This window comes from Pistacia vera, unplaced genomic scaffold, assembly GCF_008641045.1.
Source record: "Pistacia vera cultivar Batoury unplaced genomic scaffold, PisVer_v2 Contig552, whole genome shotgun sequence".
NCBI lineage: Eukaryota > Viridiplantae > Streptophyta > Magnoliopsida > Sapindales > Anacardiaceae > Pistacia > Pistacia vera.
This window is the reverse complement of record NW_022196393.1, coordinates 110,050-129,592: the sequence shown is the minus strand read 5'-3', so window position 1 is coordinate 129,592 and position 19,543 is coordinate 110,050. Positions and strand designations below refer to the sequence as shown.

The 19,543-nt window shown below is 36.3% G+C and overlaps 4 protein-coding genes across 6 annotated transcripts; 1 reads left to right on the top strand and 3 right to left on the bottom strand.

The window, feature by feature from the left end:
- Positions 1-823: 823 nt before the first annotated feature.
- On the bottom strand, positions 824-5,664 carry LOC116108075 (cysteine-rich receptor-like protein kinase 2). Of its 2 annotated transcripts, XM_031394356.1 has the most exons (8): positions 5,491-5,664; positions 3,009-3,827; positions 2,789-2,902; positions 2,363-2,502; positions 2,044-2,254; positions 1,607-1,841; positions 1,373-1,523; positions 824-1,267 (listed from the first exon to the last, which is right to left on the bottom strand). In XM_031394356.1, exons 2-8 carry the CDS (start codon positions 3,769-3,771, stop codon positions 926-928), a joined length of 1,956 nt encoding a protein of 651 aa, XP_031250216.1. In that variant the 5' UTR covers positions 3,772-3,827; positions 5,491-5,664; the 3' UTR covers positions 824-925. The 2 variants fall into 2 exon arrangements, with proteins under 2 accessions (XP_031250216.1, XP_031250217.1); XM_031394357.1 differs by lacking the exon at positions 5,491-5,664 and having other exon boundaries at positions 3,009-4,358.
- A 1,526-nt stretch (positions 5,665-7,190) lies between these two features.
- On the bottom strand, positions 7,191-9,413 carry LOC116108060 (cysteine-rich receptor-like protein kinase 3). The gene is made up of 6 exons (XM_031394337.1): positions 9,341-9,413; positions 9,061-9,269; positions 8,760-8,970; positions 8,439-8,673; positions 7,984-8,128; positions 7,191-7,867 (listed from the first exon to the last, which is right to left on the bottom strand). The coding sequence occupies exons 1-6, from the start codon at positions 9,411-9,413 to the stop codon at positions 7,538-7,540; spliced, it is 1,203 nt and encodes a 400-aa protein (XP_031250197.1). The 3' UTR covers positions 7,191-7,537.
- A 137-nt stretch (positions 9,414-9,550) lies between these two features.
- Positions 9,551-12,976, bottom strand: LOC116108067 (cysteine-rich receptor-like protein kinase 3). 2 transcript variants are annotated; one of them, XM_031394346.1, is made up of 8 exons: positions 12,287-12,434; positions 11,735-12,203; positions 11,338-11,448; positions 11,107-11,246; positions 10,806-11,016; positions 10,485-10,719; positions 10,030-10,174; positions 9,551-9,913 (listed from the first exon to the last, which is right to left on the bottom strand). In XM_031394346.1, exons 1-8 carry the CDS (start codon positions 12,302-12,304, stop codon positions 9,584-9,586), a joined length of 1,659 nt encoding a protein of 552 aa, XP_031250206.1. In that variant the 5' UTR covers positions 12,305-12,434; the 3' UTR covers positions 9,551-9,583. The 2 variants fall into 2 exon arrangements, with proteins under 2 accessions (XP_031250206.1, XP_031250205.1); XM_031394345.1 differs by having other exon boundaries at positions 11,735-12,976.
- Positions 12,977-15,824: 2,848 nt separating this feature from the next.
- Positions 15,825-18,232, top strand: LOC116108083 (polygalacturonase At1g48100-like). The gene is given in 8 exon segments (XM_031394371.1): positions 15,825-16,109; positions 16,195-16,323; positions 16,495-16,600; positions 16,603-16,661; positions 16,767-16,802; positions 16,892-17,099; positions 17,548-17,629; positions 17,717-18,232. Coding segments are annotated over 8 exon segments (1,419 nt in total). The 3' UTR covers positions 18,231-18,232.
- Positions 18,233-19,543: the final 1,311 nt, after the last annotated feature.

Here is a 19,543-nt window from a genome sequence, read left to right as displayed (position 1 = left end):
TAATATTACGTAATTAAATTAACTATCTTGTCCCATGAATTTCCACAAAATTCGATGAACTGGGAACATTTTGTAGTAATCAAACTGTCAAAGTAATAAAAATTTCATAGCAGAACATGGGATGCAGCAGGTGGCTCAAGAGTGCTGTGCATCTCTATTTAAAGATGGACGATGTGTCGTTCACTCTTTTCAAAGGCGGACGGTTTGTCACTTTAAATTTTTTAAATTGCTAAAATGTCGATGATTTGTCGCTCATTGTTTCCAGTATGTGAATGGCTTCTATGCCGATGGGTTGATCACATATCAGTCACTGTTTTCATAGGCGGCTGACAAGTCGTTTACTTTCTGCTTTCATTGCTTTTAGCAGTGGAATAATTACTGGCGAGGCCGAGAACTCTCCCACAACTATTTGTTGGGAATGAGAATTCCATCACTGCATTCCTATTCTAATTTTAGGATAAAAATACAAATGTCATGTTTAGGCACATATGATGGTTTGCTCATTTTGATCTTCTGCTATTGCCTATTATCACTCAAACTTGTTTAAGATAATTACATCCTAAAACGGCCAATAATGGAACATATTTACAGGTAACTTGTACTGTTAGGCACTAAAGCCTCACTGTCCAACGTGTATCAACTTATAACAAACAAAATAATAATAATTTACAGTGGTAAAACACCCTCTCACTCTCCCATAGAATTGGAAATTTTGGCTTTACTAACCTCAATATTATATCTACAATCCTCTGTGTTGCCAATGTTTCATATATATGCTTGCTTAGTCCCAGCACAAGGCCACCAAGATGGTTACGTAAAGTCTGCTGACTGCTGATAGTCTCAGATTTCTGGGGGCTTCTCACTTCTAATCAACATCTTGAATATTTCTGTGTTTAGTGAAAATTCCAACTTTTCTTTGTTTGGGTCATCTAGGATAGAAGGAACTATGGGTAATACTGGCAAGTGATGCAAAAGCGCCAGAATTCAAGGGATGGCTTGGGTCCTCGCAAGTGTCATTTAGTTCCATAGTTTTTTCATCTGTGAAGGGGGGACTAGTGGGTGCAGGGAGGTGTTCTTCCTTCTTTTGTAGCATCTGTAGCACCTTTGACATTGTTGGTCGCAATGACGGGTTCTCTTGAGTGCAGAGAAGTCCTATTTGCACCACTCTTAACATTTCATCCTTAACAACGCTGTTATCACAGTTGTTCAACATGAGATTTCTGTCGTAAAGTTCCTCAACAGTCCCTGCTTGAAAATGCTTCCAAGTCTGTTTTGCCATTACAGAAAAACGAATGTGAAATTTTTAGTTTAGTAATTAATAAACTGTTAACAGAAAATAAAAAATTGGATTGATGAAAGTTATTGGACATACAATTGTCAGTAGACTGTCAGAGTATTCTGAGGTTTTGCTCCTGTTGTTTGGCCTTCCAGTAACAGTTTCCAACAAAAGTACACCAAAGCTGTATACGTCTACCTTTTCTGTCAACTGGCCGTGGGCTAGGTACTCTGGAGCCATGTATCCTCTGAAATTATAAAAGGAATTAGTGCTTTGGACATGGCTAGATGAGTTGAAACCAGATCAAATTATTAATGACTTTATACTTACAAAGTTCCTGCTATGGCTGTGCTGATGTGACTTTTATCTTCTTGGAAAGACCTCGCCAACCCAAAATCGGCAATTTTAGCACGTAGTTTTGTATCCAACAAAATGTTGCTTGCTTTTATATCTCTGTGAATGATTCTAGTCTTGGATTCCTCGTGAAGGTAGACTAAACCCTCTGCTGTCCCAACGATAATTTCATATCTCTTCTCCCAGTTCAGTGTTTTACCTCTTGTTGAATCTGTCATGTCATTAGAAAAGCACTATATAAGAACAAGTAATCTGCAGCTACCATGTCATATATTACAGACTTCAGTCAGGTTCAGAATTCAGTGTAACAGTGTATTGCTATACAATTGAGAAAAAATGTTGTTCAAAATAGTAAATATTCAATAAACCATCTATGAAATGCCAAAATTCACTCTCATTAATTTATTAATTACCAAAGATGAAGCGATCAAGGCTCTTGTTAGGCAGGAACTCATAGACAAGAAGGCTTTCAGGTCCTGAAGCACTGCATCCCAGCAATCTGACCAGATTTTTGTGTTCTACGCTGCTTATAATGTTAACTTCATTGTAGAAATTTGCTACTCTGTGTTTGTTGTTATAGAAAAGCCTCTTGACAGCAATTTCTCTTCCATCAGGCAGAACACCCTGCAGTGAAAAAAAAAAAAAAAACTCAGACAAAATAAGGCAGAATAGTTTTATAATCTTTTAAATTGGAACAAATAAAAATTAAAGATAAACATAGGGGACAATTACCTTATAGACTGTACCAAATCCCCCTTGGCCAAGCTTGTTGGCATCGTCAAAAGATTGTGTAGCTCTCTCAAGTATAGAGTATTTAAAGTTCAAACTTTTATCTTTAAGAGTTTTCACCAATTTTTCTGCATCATTTGAACCTAGAAGGAAAGAATAAAACAATAAAGAAGATAAGAAACTTGAAAATAACAATATAAGCAATAAAATACCACATTGTACTTGCTTTACTTTTTTATTTCCCACGATATTGATGACATAACATAACATTTCAGGAATTATAGGAGGCTAAACGAATGTGTAGTATAAGAACTCCCATTGGAACAACATATTCTGATAACAAGGGAGAATCACAGTAGCATTCATTATTCTGTGTGCCTGATATTTTATTCCAAGACGCAGAAAATGCATATAAAACAAGCTTTTTACCTCTTCTTTTCTTTTGTATGTATCTCTGCTTCCAGATATGAGCTCCAATAACTATTACAACTGCCACAACCACCAAGGAACTGACTGCTGAAACTACTATCACTATTATGGTCCCTGCATAATTTATTGATGAAAAACCGTGATGAGGTCAAATTTATCAGCATAGGAAGTTACTTGTCTGTAAAATTACAAGCTTCATCATATCACAACTACTTCTTACCTCTATTGCTTCCATTTCCCCGTTCTTTGTTAAGGAAATTTTTTTCTGAATACCTCAAGAAACACCCGGTATTCAGTGCTCGACCCTCTGACCAAGGCAAGCACCCCAATACAGACACAGAGGCATTCTCCAAGCATGCTTCACATGAGCTCTTATTCAGGTTCTTCCAGCAATTAGCCAACACATAAGCTGACTCATTGGAACCTGAAGCAGCTATCTTAGCTCGCGCATAATTTCCATGACTAGGTGCAGAAGCAACTGCACGCATCACAGCCTGCCTAGCTGATTCTTGAAATTTTGAATTCTTTCTTGTTGTGTTCCCACAAACTGCCAGGTCTCCAGAACCTGTATACTCTTCAAAGAAGCTATAATTCTCTGATCTCATGAAGCATCCATCAAGGAAAATCCGACCTCCATTGTTGGGGAAACATTGGGGAAGAAGTGTACGTGCCTCGGCATAACATAATACACAATCTAATAAAGAGAGGTCTCCATAACATTGTGCAAGCCCATAGTTTGTGTTTGGTCCTGAACCTGTAACTGCCTCTCCAAAACCAGTTGTTCGCATTTGTTCACTAATATTTTCCATTGTAGCAACAAAATTAGGCACAAAAATAGTTGTGTTGTGCTCCAATTGGTTTCCACACATCATTTTGACAGTTTGAGATCTTGGATCACCCACTGCCCTTTCTAGTAACAAGAGATATACCCATAGGAAGAATAAAATGCATTGGGAATGGACCAATGTGATTTCTTTCTTCATTTTTCTTCTGGGGTGAATTTGGACTTGTAAAACTTCCTCAGAACTTCATTATAAACCTGTTCAAGATGGACTTCCACGTATAAATGATCAAGTAACCATCAAGTGCCAACCAGTCAACCAGTGAAGATGTGATAGAGAGAACAGAAGTAACTAGAACCATTCAAGGTGAATTCAAGTGAAACAAAGAGTAAACAAACCACAATTGGCAACAAATCAAACCTTAAAGAACTAATATATAATGGTTTCAATTCATCATGAATTTTGGCTTTTCAGCTTCGTTGATACAAAAGACGACTTCATCTAGAACACTAGAGATAGAGAAAGCTAGAACCCTGGATAGGAACAGAGTTCGACCACAGAATACAGAAAGGATGTTAGTGAACGGTCATTAAAGTTTTGACAACACGTTTTCAAGTTTGAACATATGGCCCGTTCATAACCGCTACAAATTAGTCAAAAAAGTCAGGGGCCGGAAGCCTTTTAAGTCTTTGTTTCACACTTGAGCAAGTGCTTTCAGAATCTAGTTTCACAGCTATCCTTAAAATCACACGGTTGAGAGATCCTGACTCAACTGGCTACACTATAAATTATCTTTGCTCTAGTATTAGCTTCCGATAATGAATGCAATAATTCACCACATTAAACCAAAAGACAAAAGTTATTCAAAGGTGCAGCACTTTAAATTGACAGCACCAAATATTCTTTATATTAAATAAAGGAACCCCAAAAACAGGCCAGACGTCGGAAGTAAAATGGCTTTAACTGGGGCAATTCAGATTTTGGCCATGTCGTCATCGATGATCGAGTTATGAAGACTATTGTATTTACCCCTCTTATTATTTCCTGAACCCCCATTTCTCTAGAATCTCTACACATATAAAACCTTTTAAATTATGTTCTTCTTTTTTGTTTTAATCACATCGATAAATATACATGACTTTTTAAATTGACAGAGTACAATGAAAAGATTCTAACGATGTTGAAACAAATTATAAGTTAATTTATTTATTATTTACCAAATGGAAAAGTTTTGAGTTGATTTTTGTATGATATGAATATTTGTATTCTAAATTGTAATTTGATTTTAAAATTAATCATTTGGGTAAATTTTTCTTAAAAAATGAGATGTAAATTTGGTGGGCCTAAACATAATTACCAATTATGAATGCCCGGTACAGACAGCCAACTCTAATAAATTGTAGAAAAGTAACGGGCTCCACAGGGAATGAGATGACACCGCCAGCAAGCAAGCAAGCCCATCAATAACTCAACTATTCCCTTCCTCAAACTCAAAACTCTCTAGAAGTTTTGCGTATACCCCACTAATTATTAGCCACCTAAGTGCATATGCAAACTTTAAACCAACCAATCCGTTTGCTCAACCATTATTATATCAAACTATAAATTTTTGTAAAGTTGTAAACCTTATTTCATATTCTTTGTTCTATACGCATGCCATGGAGATTCAAAATTTCTTCAGTATCAACTTATATAAAAAAAGATTCGAAGAAAATTCGGTTAATATATTAAAGAAACATGATGATTAATCTCAAGTTTGAAGATTCCATTGCGATAAAACTAGTCTATCAAACAAAAGCGAATTTCATAGATTTCTGCAAAACTGATCCGAACTATCTTCCATTACTTTTAAAAAAAGAAAATGAAGCGGAAGCTAAGAAGGAAATGAAGGTTGATACGAGTTTAGATGAGAGGTGTTACCTGTTTGTCTGTGAATTGATGAGTTGCTGAAGGCAAGCTGTGAATTGTGAGTGAGATCCAGTCCAGGGATTCGGAAATTGGAAGCTGGTAGCGCGAAAACGAAGATGAAGATGAAAAAGTAGAAAAAGGAATTCTTAAATTAAAAGCAAAATTATTGTTTATCTAGAGTTGAACAGGCAATGGAAAAAACGCGGTCTCTGACCCAACTTGTTAGATTTGAGTGTGTGGAATTATAATTCTACCCTTAGCATTATACCTTTGTGATTATTTCTTAATTAACATTTTTATTCGTAAATCATATTCATGAGATGTCATGATTCATAATTAATCATGTTATGGTTGAAACATTCCAATATTTTATTAAGTATATGATTAAATGCAATTCAGGTCAGTTTTATGGAGAATATAGTAATTAAGATACCGCAGCAATATACAATATAATTTGACTAAACGCATCCTGCCAAATCAAGCAAGAAATTTTTAAAGCTGTAGGTACCTCGTGAACCCCAAAAGCCAAGACTTATGACAACCACCACGACTTTTGGCATCTGGTTTGACTTATGTAAGGGTTGACTGATGAACCAAATCAAACGGCTATGCTCTTTGATAAGGGATGAATCAGATCTTTGTCTCGGACGCATGATCCAATTGAAAAAGTTTAAAGTATTATCTCTTGTGCAAAGCTTAAATGTTGCAGGTTTTTTCATTGCACTAATTATCCCAAGCAGCAGAGTTTCAATAAACGACAGAGGGGCTTGATACTGGTGCAGCTGCTCCAGAAATTGNATTCTGTAATTAAAAGCAAAATTATTGTTTATCTAGAGTTGAACAGACAATGGGAAAAACGCGGTCTCTGACCCAATTTGTTAGATTTGAGTGTGTGGAATTATAATTCTACCCTTAGCATTATACCTTTGTGAATATTTCTTAATTAACATTTTTATTTGTAAATCATATTCATGAGATGTCATGATTCATAATTAATCATGTTATGGTTGAAACATTCCAATATTTTATTAAGTATATGATTAAATGCAATTCAGGTCAGTTTTATGGAGAATATAGTAATTAAGCAATATACAATATAATTGACTAAACGCATCCTGCCAAATCAAGCAAGAAATTTTAAAGCTATAGGTGCCTCGTGAACCCCAAAAGCCAAGACTTATGACAACCACCACGACTTTTGGCATCTGGTTTGACTTATGTAAGGGTTGACTGATGAACCAAATCAAACGGCTATGCTCTTTGATAAGGGATGGATCAGATCTTTGTCTCGGACGCATGATCCAATTGAAAAAGTTTAAAGTATTATCTCTTGTGCAAAGCTTAAATGTTGCAGGTTTTTTCATTGCACTAATTATCCCAAGCAGCAGAGTTTCAATAAACGACAGAGGGGCTTGATACTGGTGCAGCTGCTCCAGAAATTGCTGCGTAGTTGCACGATTTGATGGATTGTACAATTTTATATTACCATAAATTAAGGATTTTACTGACATTGCCATGTAATGCATGCCGAAGCATTACACCATTTTCTTCTTAATTTATTCATATGGCCAAACTGAAACCAAGACATTAAATTAATTAATAAGAATTCAGATTAATATACAAGATCAATCAATGTACACATTGCACATCAAACAGTTTCTAAGAGCAAAGCCACCATATAGAAAGAGTAACCGAGTATAGATCACTTATACTGAAGAAAAAAAATGTTGCGCCGCTTTATATATTACTTACAGAAAAAATAACATCCTACTCTTGACCATTTAGCTAAAGATTTAGTACATAATATACAACCTGGTTGTCTTTGATGAGTACATGCTGTATTGCTGAATGCCTGAGTCGCTTTATATCCCCTGATAGTAAACAGGGTCATAGAGGGACAAAAACAGCTAGCTTGCAGAGTTGAGTGAACCAGTTCACATAAAAATCATCTCCAACTGTAAAAGGAAGCGAAAGGGCGAGTGATGAATGAAACTAAGTGGTTGTGGTGGTTTTAGAATAAACAGGCAACAGTATACTGAATGGTTTTAGAAGTAACAGCTCATCTAGGTTCAATCCAACTTTCTGAGGTGCTATTCCCTTGAGACTGGATGTAAGACCCGGGCTTAGAATTGCAAGTTGTAGGACTAGTCGGTGAGCTAATTTCTGCACTAGTAGGGTTAAGGAAGGGGGGCTGCGTTGGCTGAGGTATTTCATGATTATTTGTGAGCATTTTCACAACTATTGACATTGATGGTCGAAGTTCTGCAGAGGCTTGTACACAGAGTAGGCCTATTTGAAGCAATTGAAATGCTTCTTCTTGTTGAATATTACCCGCTAGGACTGGATCAACAGCTTTGTGTACTATTCCTTTCACATAAAGGTCCCAAACCTGATAAAAGCAGACAAAGAAGGAAGGAAAGAGTTTCGTAAGTTGGGAGACTTGAAATTAGAAAACAGTTTTGATTGGATGGTCAACTATTTGATGTGCCAAGTGAAAAGAATTACCATTTGTAGGAGAGAATCTGAATTTTGAATTAAGGCATTGGCCCTCTTTCCACAGACAACTTCAATAACAACAACGCCGAAACTATAAACATCTGCCTTCTCAGTCAGCTTGCCAAGAACAACATACTCTGGGGCCATGTAACCTCTAATAGATGCAAATATTCAGATAATATATGAAAATAAAAATAACATATATCAGTTTACTTATGGATGATTGACAGTAAATTACTAATTATCATGAATGCTAATTTTTTAAATTTTTAACGGTAGGTAGTATAAATTAAGGTTTGAACATCTTCATTAGTATCTCCTGGTCGGAGAAAAAAGAAAAATGACTTCATTACATTTGCGATTTTATAGCAAAGAAAATATATGTCATACTTAAACTGAAATGTGGTTAGTGCAATTTTTTTTCTGAAAACTATCGGACATAATTAAAGAAGGTTTGAACTTACAGCGTGCCAGCAATGGCAGTGCTCATGTGAGTCTTATCTTCTGGAAAAAATCTTGCGAGTCCGAAATCAGCAATCTTGGCATTTAAGTCTTCATCAAGCAAAATATTGCTAAGTTTTATGTCTCTATGTATTATTCTCAAATTCGATTCCTCATGAAGATAAGCCAAACCCTCAGCTGCACCTAATATGATCTTATATCTCAACTCCCACCTCAGAGGCTCAATATCCTTTCTACCTGAATTAAATTAATAAAGTAACAATTAGAGAAGATTAATAAAAAGATCTTTCTCTAAATAAAAATCCAAAGATGAGATTATCAACCAAAGAGGGTATCATGAAGGCTCTGATTCGGCACATATTCGTAAACAAGAAGACTTTCAGGGCCTGTAATGCTGCATCCAAGCAGCTTTACAAGATTTTTGTGATCGATGCCGCTGATCAAACTAACTTCATTGAATAAATGATCCACCCATTGGCTTGTGTTAAAGAAAAGCCTCTTTACGGCAACAACCTTTCCTCCTGGCAAAATTCCCTAATTGACAGAAAGAGATCTATCCTGTGAACTCTTATGTGTAAAGGCATAATTCTATTCAAGGAAAATAGGGGAGAAATTTGACATTACTTTATAAACCGACCCGGATCCTCCTTGTCCCAGCTTACTGGAATCGTGGAAGTAATTTGTGGCCTTTTCAAGAGTTTCATAGCAGAAATTGAGCTTCGATTTATTCACAGAGGTCAGTAAAGCTCCTAGTAGCTTCCGCTCTTTGAAAAAACGACAGATCAAAATAAAAGTAAACTTGGTATCAATCTCTGAGACAAAACTTCTTAAGTCTTAAATAGCTAAGATAAATACCTCTCTTTTTCTTCACAAGTTTCCTATTCACGAAGAAAACAACCAATACAACAACGAGCAAAAGAGCTGCCGCAGAAGATGTTCCCGCGATGATAGCTGTCTTGTTGCCTCCTGGTAACCATTAATATACTACTCTGTCAACAAAATACCCAATGCAGAATTCTAAAGAAGATAATAAGCTTTTATAGTTTCTTCAAGAATAGCAACTTGCAATAGCGAATCAAACTGCCCGACTTATTAAATGGGAAGCTNAACAGGCAACAGTATACTGAATGGTTTTAGAAGTAACAGCTCATCTAGGTTCAATCCAACTTTCTGAGGTGCTATTCCCTTGAGACTGGATGTAAGACCCGGGCTTAGAATTGCAAGTTGTAGGACTAGTCGGTGAGCTAATTTCTGCACTAGTAGGGTTAAGGAAGGGGGGCTGCGTTGGCTGAGGTATTTCATGATTATTTGTGAGCATTTTCACAACTATTGACATTGATGGTCGAAGTTCTGCAGAGGCTTGTACACAGAGTAGGCCTATTTGAAGCAATTGAAATGCTTCTTCTTTTTGAATATTACCCGCTAGGACTGGATCAACAGCTTTGTGTACTATTCCTTTCACATAAAGGTCCCAAACCTGATAAAAGCAGACAAAGAAGGAAGGAAAGAGTTTCGTAAGTTGGGAGACTTGAAATTAGAAAACAGTTTTGATTGGATGGTCAACTATTTGATGTGCCAAGTGAAAAGAATTACCATTTGTAGGAGAGAATCTGAATTTTGAATTAAGGCATTGGCCCTCTTTCCACAGACAACTTCAATAACAACAACGCCGAAACTATAAACATCTGCCTTCTCAGTCAGCTTGCCAAGAACAACATACTCTGGGGCCATGTAACCTCTAATAGATGCAAATATTCAGATAATATATGAAAATAAAAATAACATATATCAGTTTACTTATGGATGATTGACAGTAAATTACTAATTATCATGAATGCTAATTTTTTAAATTTTTAACGGTAGGTAGTATAAATTAAGGTTTGAACATCTTCATTAGTATCTCCTGGTCGGAGAAAAAAGAAAAATGACTTCATTACATTTGCGATTTTATAGCAAAGAAAATATATGTCATACTTAAACTGAAATGTGGTTAGTGCAATTTTTTTTCTGAAAACTATCGGACATAATTAAAGAAGGTTTGAACTTACAGCGTGCCAGCAATGGCAGTGCTCATGTGAGTCTTATCTTCTGGAAAAAATCTTGCGAGTCCGAAATCAGCAATCTTGGCATTTAAGTCTTCATCAAGCAAAATATTGCTAAGTTTTATGTCTCTATGTATTATTCTCAAATTCGATTCCTCATGAAGATAAGCCAAACCCTCAGCTGCACCTAATATGATCTTATATCTCAACTCCCACCTCAGAGGCTCAATATCCTTTCTACCTGAATTAAATTAATAAAGTAACAATTAGAGAAGATTAATAAAAAGATCTTTCTCTAAATAAAAATCCAAAGATGAGATTATCAACCAAAGAGGGTATCATGAAGGCTCTGATTCGGCACATATTCGTAAACAAGAAGACTTTCAGGGCCTGTAATGCTGCATCCAAGCAGCTTTACAAGATTTTTGTGATCGATGCCGCTGATCAAACTAACTTCATTGAATAAATGATCCACCCATTGGCTTGTGTTAAAGAAAAGCCTCTTTACGGCAACAACCTTTCCTCCTGGCAAAATTCCCTAATTGACAGAAAGAGATCTATCCTGTGAACTCTTATGTGTAAAGGCATAATTCTATTCAAGGAAAATAGGGGAGAAATTTGACATTACTTTATAAACCGACCCGGATCCTCCTTGTCCCAGCTTACTGGAATCGTGGAAGTAATTTGTGGCCTTTTCAAGAGTTTCATAGCAGAAATTGAGCTTCGATTTATTCACAGAGGTCAGTAAAGCTCCTAGTAGCTTCCGCTCTTTGAAAAAACGACAGATCAAAATAAAAGTAAACTTGGTATCAATCTCTGAGACAAAACTTCTTAAGTCTTAAATAGCTAAGATAAATACCTCTCTTTTTCTTCACAAGTTTCCTATTCACGAAGAAAACAACCAATACAACAACGAGCAAAAGAGCTACCGCAGAAGATGTTCCCGCGATGATAGCTGTCTTGTTGCCTCCTGGTAACCATTAATATACTACTCTGTCAACAAAATACCCAATGCAGAATTCTAAAGAAGATAATAAGCTTTTATAGTTTCTTCAATAATAGCAACTTGCAATAGCGAATCAAACTGCCCGACTTATTAAATGGGAAGCTAAGAAAATCAACTCATTCATGCTAAAAAATTGCCTAACGTTAGATAAATCTGTCAAATTTCAGAGCTTTACAATCGAAACAATATTAAAAAAATTTCAATAGCAAAAGAACAGAATAGATTGAAACTTAAACAAAACCAAACTCACCTCCAATCTCTATTCTTTCATCAGTTATTGAATTGTTGTAAAACTTTTGTGTCGAATACCTTAAATAACAACCAGCATTCAAGACCCTCCCTTCTTCCTTTGGAGTACATGAACCAATCCTCGACACCGCATTCTCCAAACACTTCTCACAAGCACTTCCATTCACAAACTCCCAACACTGAGCCAAACCATAAACCAATACATTTCCTCTACTCACTGACCCAACAAAGAATCCATCATTTTTAACAGCTTGTGCACTTAAATTCCTCACCAATTCAACAGCATTAGCTCCAAAAACAGTCGTGTTCCCTCCAAAATCTTTAGTTCCACAAACTGTTTTATCCGTTGAACTTAGACTTTCATTAAAGAAGTTATAATCATCGTACCTTAGGTAACACCCATCAAAGAAAAGTCTGCCTCCACGTGTACCTTGCTGAAAAGGAAAGCACGCGAGGATCCGAGTCTTGCACTGAGCAAAACAAAGGTTACAATCATTAAAAGAAAGATCTTTCATGCATTCACCAAATGTATACACCGTGGTGTTGCCAGTACCATTGACAACAGCTGCATATCCTTGTCTGACCATCAGTGGAGTCACTGCCTCCATGGTAGCTAAGAAGTTTGTGACGAAGGGTTGACGTTCTAAAACGGCAGTCCTGTTGGTGCAAATTAGCGCTGCCTGTGTTGCTCTAGGATCGCAAAGAAAAGGTTTCGCGAAGATCGAGAGGAAGATTATAAGTAAAAGTAGGAGATAATTATGGTTAAACATCTGATTAGTTTTAGCCGGTTAAGGGAGGTCAGCTACTCAAGAAAGAAAATATTTATGAAAAAAGAAGATCTTCGAAGAAACCGAGGGAAAAGAAATTATTAGGATGACTTTGGGAAGGTGTGAAATCTATCTGGAATTTTGCAACAGTTGGACCCACTAAAGATGTTAATCAATAATTTTCCTATTTAGAGAGACATAGGGCAAAGCTAACCAATCGTATGAAAGATTTTTTTATGTTGGTGGGATCAAATGCAAAGGTGTGAGGATCTGATTTGGTGAGATTCCAATGTGAAAATAAAACTGCTTCTGCTCAAGTCAAGCTATAGATAGAGCCGGTTGGAACGCGTAGGAAATAATGGTTAAGCCAACTGTCTGTAAGAAACTGGTGATTACCTTCCTCTTCTTAGGATTTCTGGCATTTTGTTCTAAAAAAAAATCAAAACAGAGAAAGAGAACGCGTAGGAAATACAATTCAATTCAAAACGAATTCAGGGTTCTTCCCCAATTTACAATATTCTAAGGGATTTGCTATGTAAGTCATTGAACAGTGCTATGGACCATCCAAAAACGTTCGATGGTCAAATATCTAATCATAGTGTCTTACTGCCTTTGAGTAAAAATACTATATATGATCCCAATTCCCAACCAAGTTTGGAAAGATAAGGTGGGGCTTATAAAAAGTAAAAACCTTATAAATTTTGACACCCCGAACATCCTAGGAACACTTTTGAGCTATTGTATTAATACCGAAATGCTCCACCAAGTTCAGTGAATTGTTTCCTCAGCATTTTCATTTGAGCAGTTGTTGAAAAGTCAATTTCTGAGTTTTATTTTTAATTTTGAAATACTCCTCTATGTTAAAATGCCCACCACAACACTACTAAGATAAGGTTGAATCGTTGAATTTAAGGGGAAATCTCACTTTTTCACTCTTGCTTTACGGCTGGTCGTCGTGGTCGATGGACCAGACTGGATTGGAGCTATGTCTATGTGAATGTAACCATATGATAAACCCAAAATGGAGTTCTCAAACAACGAAATTTATTGTTTGTCTACCAACAGATGATGTCATGCTCTAATAATCACAAAGTAATCATTTTTGTTAAGACTGTTCATGAAATTTTTAATCCAATACATTGCGTGGACAAGATTATATTTAAGTTTCATTATGAAGAATAATAATTCAGTTAAGTTAATTTAATCAATTTTCTTTATATTATAAAATTCGAATTCAATTTAATATGTTGAATTATTGACATAATACTTTTAATCGAAGAAGATTGTCAGGCTGTGACGCTGAAACGGGGCTCTCTGTAAACACAACTTGATTGGTCTAGTTAAATGTGGGACTCGGAATCGGAAGCCACTGCCTTGACCATACGGCCCCAATGCTGATCCTAAATGGGCTTTCACCAAAAGCCTACGGGCCTTTAACTGCCAACCAGCATGATTGATATTAAATAAATTTAAATATTGATAATATAGCTATAATCATCTTTGATTGAAATGGATGACTCGGAACACAATACATTTAAAATAATGACGTTGAGCTCCATAAGCTTGGTTAATATATACATACAGGCACAATTCTTGAGAGAATATTCCATGTCATTTAAAATGAGTAATTTAAGCTGAATTAATCACACCATCAAATTGCTTTACTAACATGAATGTACCACTTTAGTAATTAATTTTTAAAAATAACCGAGTAGAGTGCTTGCCTTTTGAATCTCCATCCATCCGGTTTTTCCTCCTGTAATTTTGAACAAATTAATTATCAAGTTTTAAGCATGTACCACGGCTCCAGAGGAAAAAGAAGTGGCGAACTGCCACCCACCACTCCCATATTTGGCCCCACGGTGACGCCGTGCTAAAACGAGACAGCCAGTGCCACATACAAACAAGAGCAGCAGTTTACAAAACAATTTCACCATTTGAAAAAAGATTTATCGATCTCCATGAGCATATATATTACATCCCTTAGAGGGCAGTAATAATTTATGTTATATAAATCGAATAGGTCTTCGTCTACGTCTAGCAACTTGATGTCTTAACAAATATGCTTTATAAGTACCCTTTTCTAATGGTAATGGGCAAATGTCTGTCGATCCTGGGTATATTATATATATTATGGTAAAGCCTATATACAATATATAATAGGGAAGACTGAGTGGCCAACTCTCATTTGTCTGGGACTCAAAACCTAGGGCCACTACTTACCTAAATTTTACTTTAATTTATACATAATTAATTGAGGTTAGCATCTAATGAGGTGGATGCAGTCTCTGTCCATTAATAAATTGAACTTGGCTGTAAAGACTCTTTTTAAGTGACAAGATAAGCGGTGCGCTGTTACGTCGGACTGAATGACCCAAGAAGCTGGCCGGTTACATGGTCTTTATTTGCAATTGCAGTGCAACACCGCCTTCATTTTATATATACAGAATTATTTGGTTGTTATTGGGTTTAAGAAAATTATCCAAAACCTATCCTATCGCAGATTCTTCCACTTAACTTAATAATACTTTGCCTTTTTCGACATGCAAAGTCCTACATATGATAAATATATGAGTAATGTCAAATGATAGATGGAATTAAATCTTGGACATTAGTACTAGAACTATCGGCCTGGTAAAATTTCCAGTGGCCATCTCTATTAGTAGTTATGGAGACTTGAATTCGAGAGACCATATTAAATCTTTTTCTTACTCTTTTACCATTAAGGAGTTTCAAGCTCGGGAGATCATATTATATCATTCTTTTATTCTTTTACCATTAAGAAGATTCGAACTTAAGATATTCTTTACTCTTTTTATTATTAGACCACCCAGTAGTGGTTTTTGAAATATATGTTATATGTTAAAGAATTTCAAAACTCATCTAATTAACTGATTTCTTAATTATATAAAATTTCACTTATACGTGGAATACAATTGGAGTGCATATGAAATGATGCAAATAGAAAGGCTGATCTACTCACTCCAAAAAGGAGTTATAAAATTATTTATAATGAACCGCCAGTTTGCCATTGTGGTCTTTTGCAACACAATCCACTCAATCAAACCCCCAACGTTGGAAATTAACGTCGACTTCTTTAAATATATCCGAGGCATTACCTAATTTATTTGTTTGTCCACTACAAATGAAGGGTGCCTCGCAAATTACACTTTAAAGCAGGCCTATTCTGGTAATATTCTTGAATAACTGTCTATAACTACTTCACTTCCATGCCACATGCCACAAACAAACCACCACCTGAAGGCTTAAACTTCATACCCTTTGTACTTAACAATTCTCTCTTCCTCACGCAGTTGAGTTGAGATGAAGAGAAACAAGAAATCATCTCTTCTGTTTGTTTTGTTCTTTCTGTTTATTCTGTCCGTCACATTTTCAATAATGTCGGTCGAGGCAAGAAAGCATCACACAAAGAAGAGCAAACATCAGAAGAAAGATAAAGGAGGCTCAGCCGATTCAGGATTTGCAGGACCTGCACCTGCACCTCCTCCAGCCCCTCTTCCTTCTTGTGGTTCGAATGCTACTCAGTTAAACATATTCGATATTTTGTCGTTTGGAGCTAAGGGGGATGGAGTCCGTGATGATTCAGAGGTAAGTAACGAAATTAATGGCCTGAAAAAAAAGTTTATTTTGTGCGTTTGAGTGCTAACTTTTCTTGAGAATTTCAATCAAACAGGCTCTTCTCGCTGCATGGAAAGCTGCGTGCAAGGTACCAGGAGCTACATTAGAAATCCCATCAGAGTTCAAGTTCCTCATCAAGCCCATAACACTGCAAGGTCCCTGCATGCCTCACCTTGTTCTTCAGGTTAGCGCCTTTCTCTTCTTTTTAGCCGACTCTGACTCACAAGCAGCAATTTCATAGCATTAAGGAATTAAAAAGTCAAGGAGTATATTCCTTCTCAGGTTCAATATTATATTTGTATTTTTGTAGTTAAGTACTTGGCACAAAAAGCTAATGTAAGTGAAATTCCATCAGATAGATGGAACCCTCTTAGCACCCCCAGAAGTAGGTTCATGGCCAAAATCCAGTTTGTTTCAGTGGTTGAATTTTAAATGGGTACAAAACTTCACCATTCAAGGTACTGAACTGTTGATGGTCAAGGCCCTCAATGGTGGACGGCATCTTCACTCTATTACACTCCGGTAATAAATTAAGAAGTAGCACAGTTTTTCATCCACATTAAAATATATGGTGTCGTAAACTTTAATTAGCTGCTTCTAAACTTCATTTCTTTTGATTCTTAACAGAAGAAACTCAAACACATTCCAGATTTGAAACCAACTGTAAGATTCCCTAATTCCTAATCCTCGACTCTCTCTATTTTTTTTTTTTTTTTTTTCGCTTCACAATACTGAATATGCTCCCATTACAGGCTTTGAGATTCTATGGAAGCTATAATGTCACAGTTCGAGATATCAAAATCATAAACAGTCCTCAATGCCATATGAAATTTGACAACTCCGCCGGGGTCAAAGTCGATAATATAAAGATTTCTTCTCCAGAAAACAGCCCAAACACTGACGGCATTCACCTTCAAAACACACGAGATGTAGAAATTCAACATTCTAATATCGGGTGTGGTACGTTGCAAGCTACCGATTCACCCGAATTAATTCTCTTAATTTCTCCTATAAAACTTAGTAGGCTTTGAATGTAAAGAACCAAACCATGCAATCTGTACAGTGTACACTTAATCACCCTATTAGGTGGCTATGACTGGTCCGCCATTAATTGGGTCGATGGTGCATGGCACGTTCGTATTGCACAGCAAAAGTTATCTGGTATAGATAACCGTCACTAGCGAACTTTAGAAACAGGCATGAACAAAAAGTATCAGTGCAACTTTTTCTCTTGTTCTCCGTGCGCCTAGTATTAATAATTGACTGGTACCTATACACCCAGAAAAAGAAAAGAATGATACCAGCATGCGCCACCGTTAGCAATATCTATTTAAATATATAATTTATGTAATTTTTTTTCCTTTTTGTCCATGGATTTATATACTAATTGGGTTTCTCTTTTGAATAGGAGATGACTGTGTATCAATACAAACTGGGTGCTCAAACATTCACATTCATCATATCAATTGTGGCCCCGGACATGGTATAAGGTAAGTTAAATAATAGAAATAAATAGACGGTATTAATATAATAATCTTGATCATTGATATAATTTGGTTTTCTTATTGAAACAACAGTTTAGGAAGTCTTGGGAAAGACAAGAGTGTTGGTTGCGTCTTTGACATTCTTGTGGAGAAAATCTCAGTGCAGAATACATTAGCTGGAGTTAGAATAAAGACATGGCAGGGGGGTATTGGATCTGTCAAGAACGTGTCATTTTCAAATATTCAAGTGTCTGATGTCAAGGTGCCTATAATAATTGATCAATATTATTGTGATAAACATTTCTGCAAGAATCAAACAGGAGCAGTGGCGATATCTGGTGTTAAATACGATCAGATAATTGGAACATATTCAGTGCAGCCAATTTATCTAGCATGTAGTAATGATATTCCGTGCACAGATGTCGATCTAATCGATATTCAGTTGAAGCCGTCTCCAAAATTTCGAGGTTTTCACCAGGCTTTGTGCTGGAATTCATATGGAAAATCAAAGGCTCCTTTGGTTCCTTCGAGTATTGACTATTGCTTGAGAAGGGATAGTGGTTCAATAATGAAAAGAGTAGCTAGATCTCATGAGCATGTGTGTTAGCATTAGCATTATCTCATGGCTTACTTTTAACTTTTTTCTCTTCTTTTTATAGATTTGTTGTGTATGTGCTTCCCTTGTGCTATATTTTTTTACTGTGTGAAGGTGATGGTTTGCAGTAGTAATTTATTTCAGATCAGTAATATAATATAAATGAGTTGGGGTGTTTTCTATTAAAACTGTAACTGGAACTTAAAAAGTTTAAACCATGTTCATATGTTTATAATAGTTAAATAAATGAAGGGGGTGAGTGGTGAGTCTGGTGACAGTAAAAGCACAACAGAAATCCACCCACTCCCTCCATCCTCACAGTTGAACCCATATCATTATATATGCTATGCTTTTAGAAAGAGAGCCAAGCGATACTGGTAAGTGGTACTAATTTATTCTGATTTGAGATCAATGTTGAACCTAAATAATTATGTTTGCAGAAGATCTCCTTGGTGTTACGGTGTACTGTAGATTTTGTGATGCTGTCTTTGTCTCTGTCACTGTTTGAGTGTGGGTGTGGGAGAGAAAGGCTGCGTTCTTTCCATAAAAGAATGGAACAAAGCAGAAAGCATTGGATGGAATGGGCAAAAGTTTCCAAACTAGATTGAACTCATTCTGTACCGTCCGGGAATGCCATAAAACAGTTGTTACGGGGGTATTGCCTGGAATTTCCTTGAAATTGTTGAAAAGAAATAATTGTTCAGTCTTATATTTTATAGAGTAAACAACTTTTTCCCACAAAAAATAATGGTCAAGTTACTTTCTCACCAAAAAAGTTTCAAAAATACTCTACTAGTCAAACCACACTTCAGTTAATAAATTTCGTTGTAAAGAAAAGCAGGACGGTCAAATGTCCATTATAAGTGAGGTCAAGATGATACTCTTACATCACCAAACTGATTGTTTTTGACTGACTTTTCACAGCTCTAGTAGCCATTCGTGCGACTGCTAGTTCACACTCATCAGTTGATTTCGGTATCGTTGTGAACTTACACTATCACATTTCTTTTCCCCGATCCTCACTCACCAAAACCCCTCAAACCTTACTCCCGTTGATCCTGTCAATCGCTAGTATTTGAGCGATTTATGAAATACGCAGCCGTCCCTTCCAATTCAAATTCTTACCAATCCCAACCACCAAAATCTAATCTATCACTACTAAAAAACTCACCGACCTTCTTTCTTCAAAGGTTTTAACAGCCTGGACCGAGTTTACTATTTATTCGTTTTTGGCAACCTCTACAATACCTCTACAACCACCCAATCTAGGAACAATCTCCAATGTCGAAATCAATCTAAAAACCCCAAAAAAATCAACACAACAT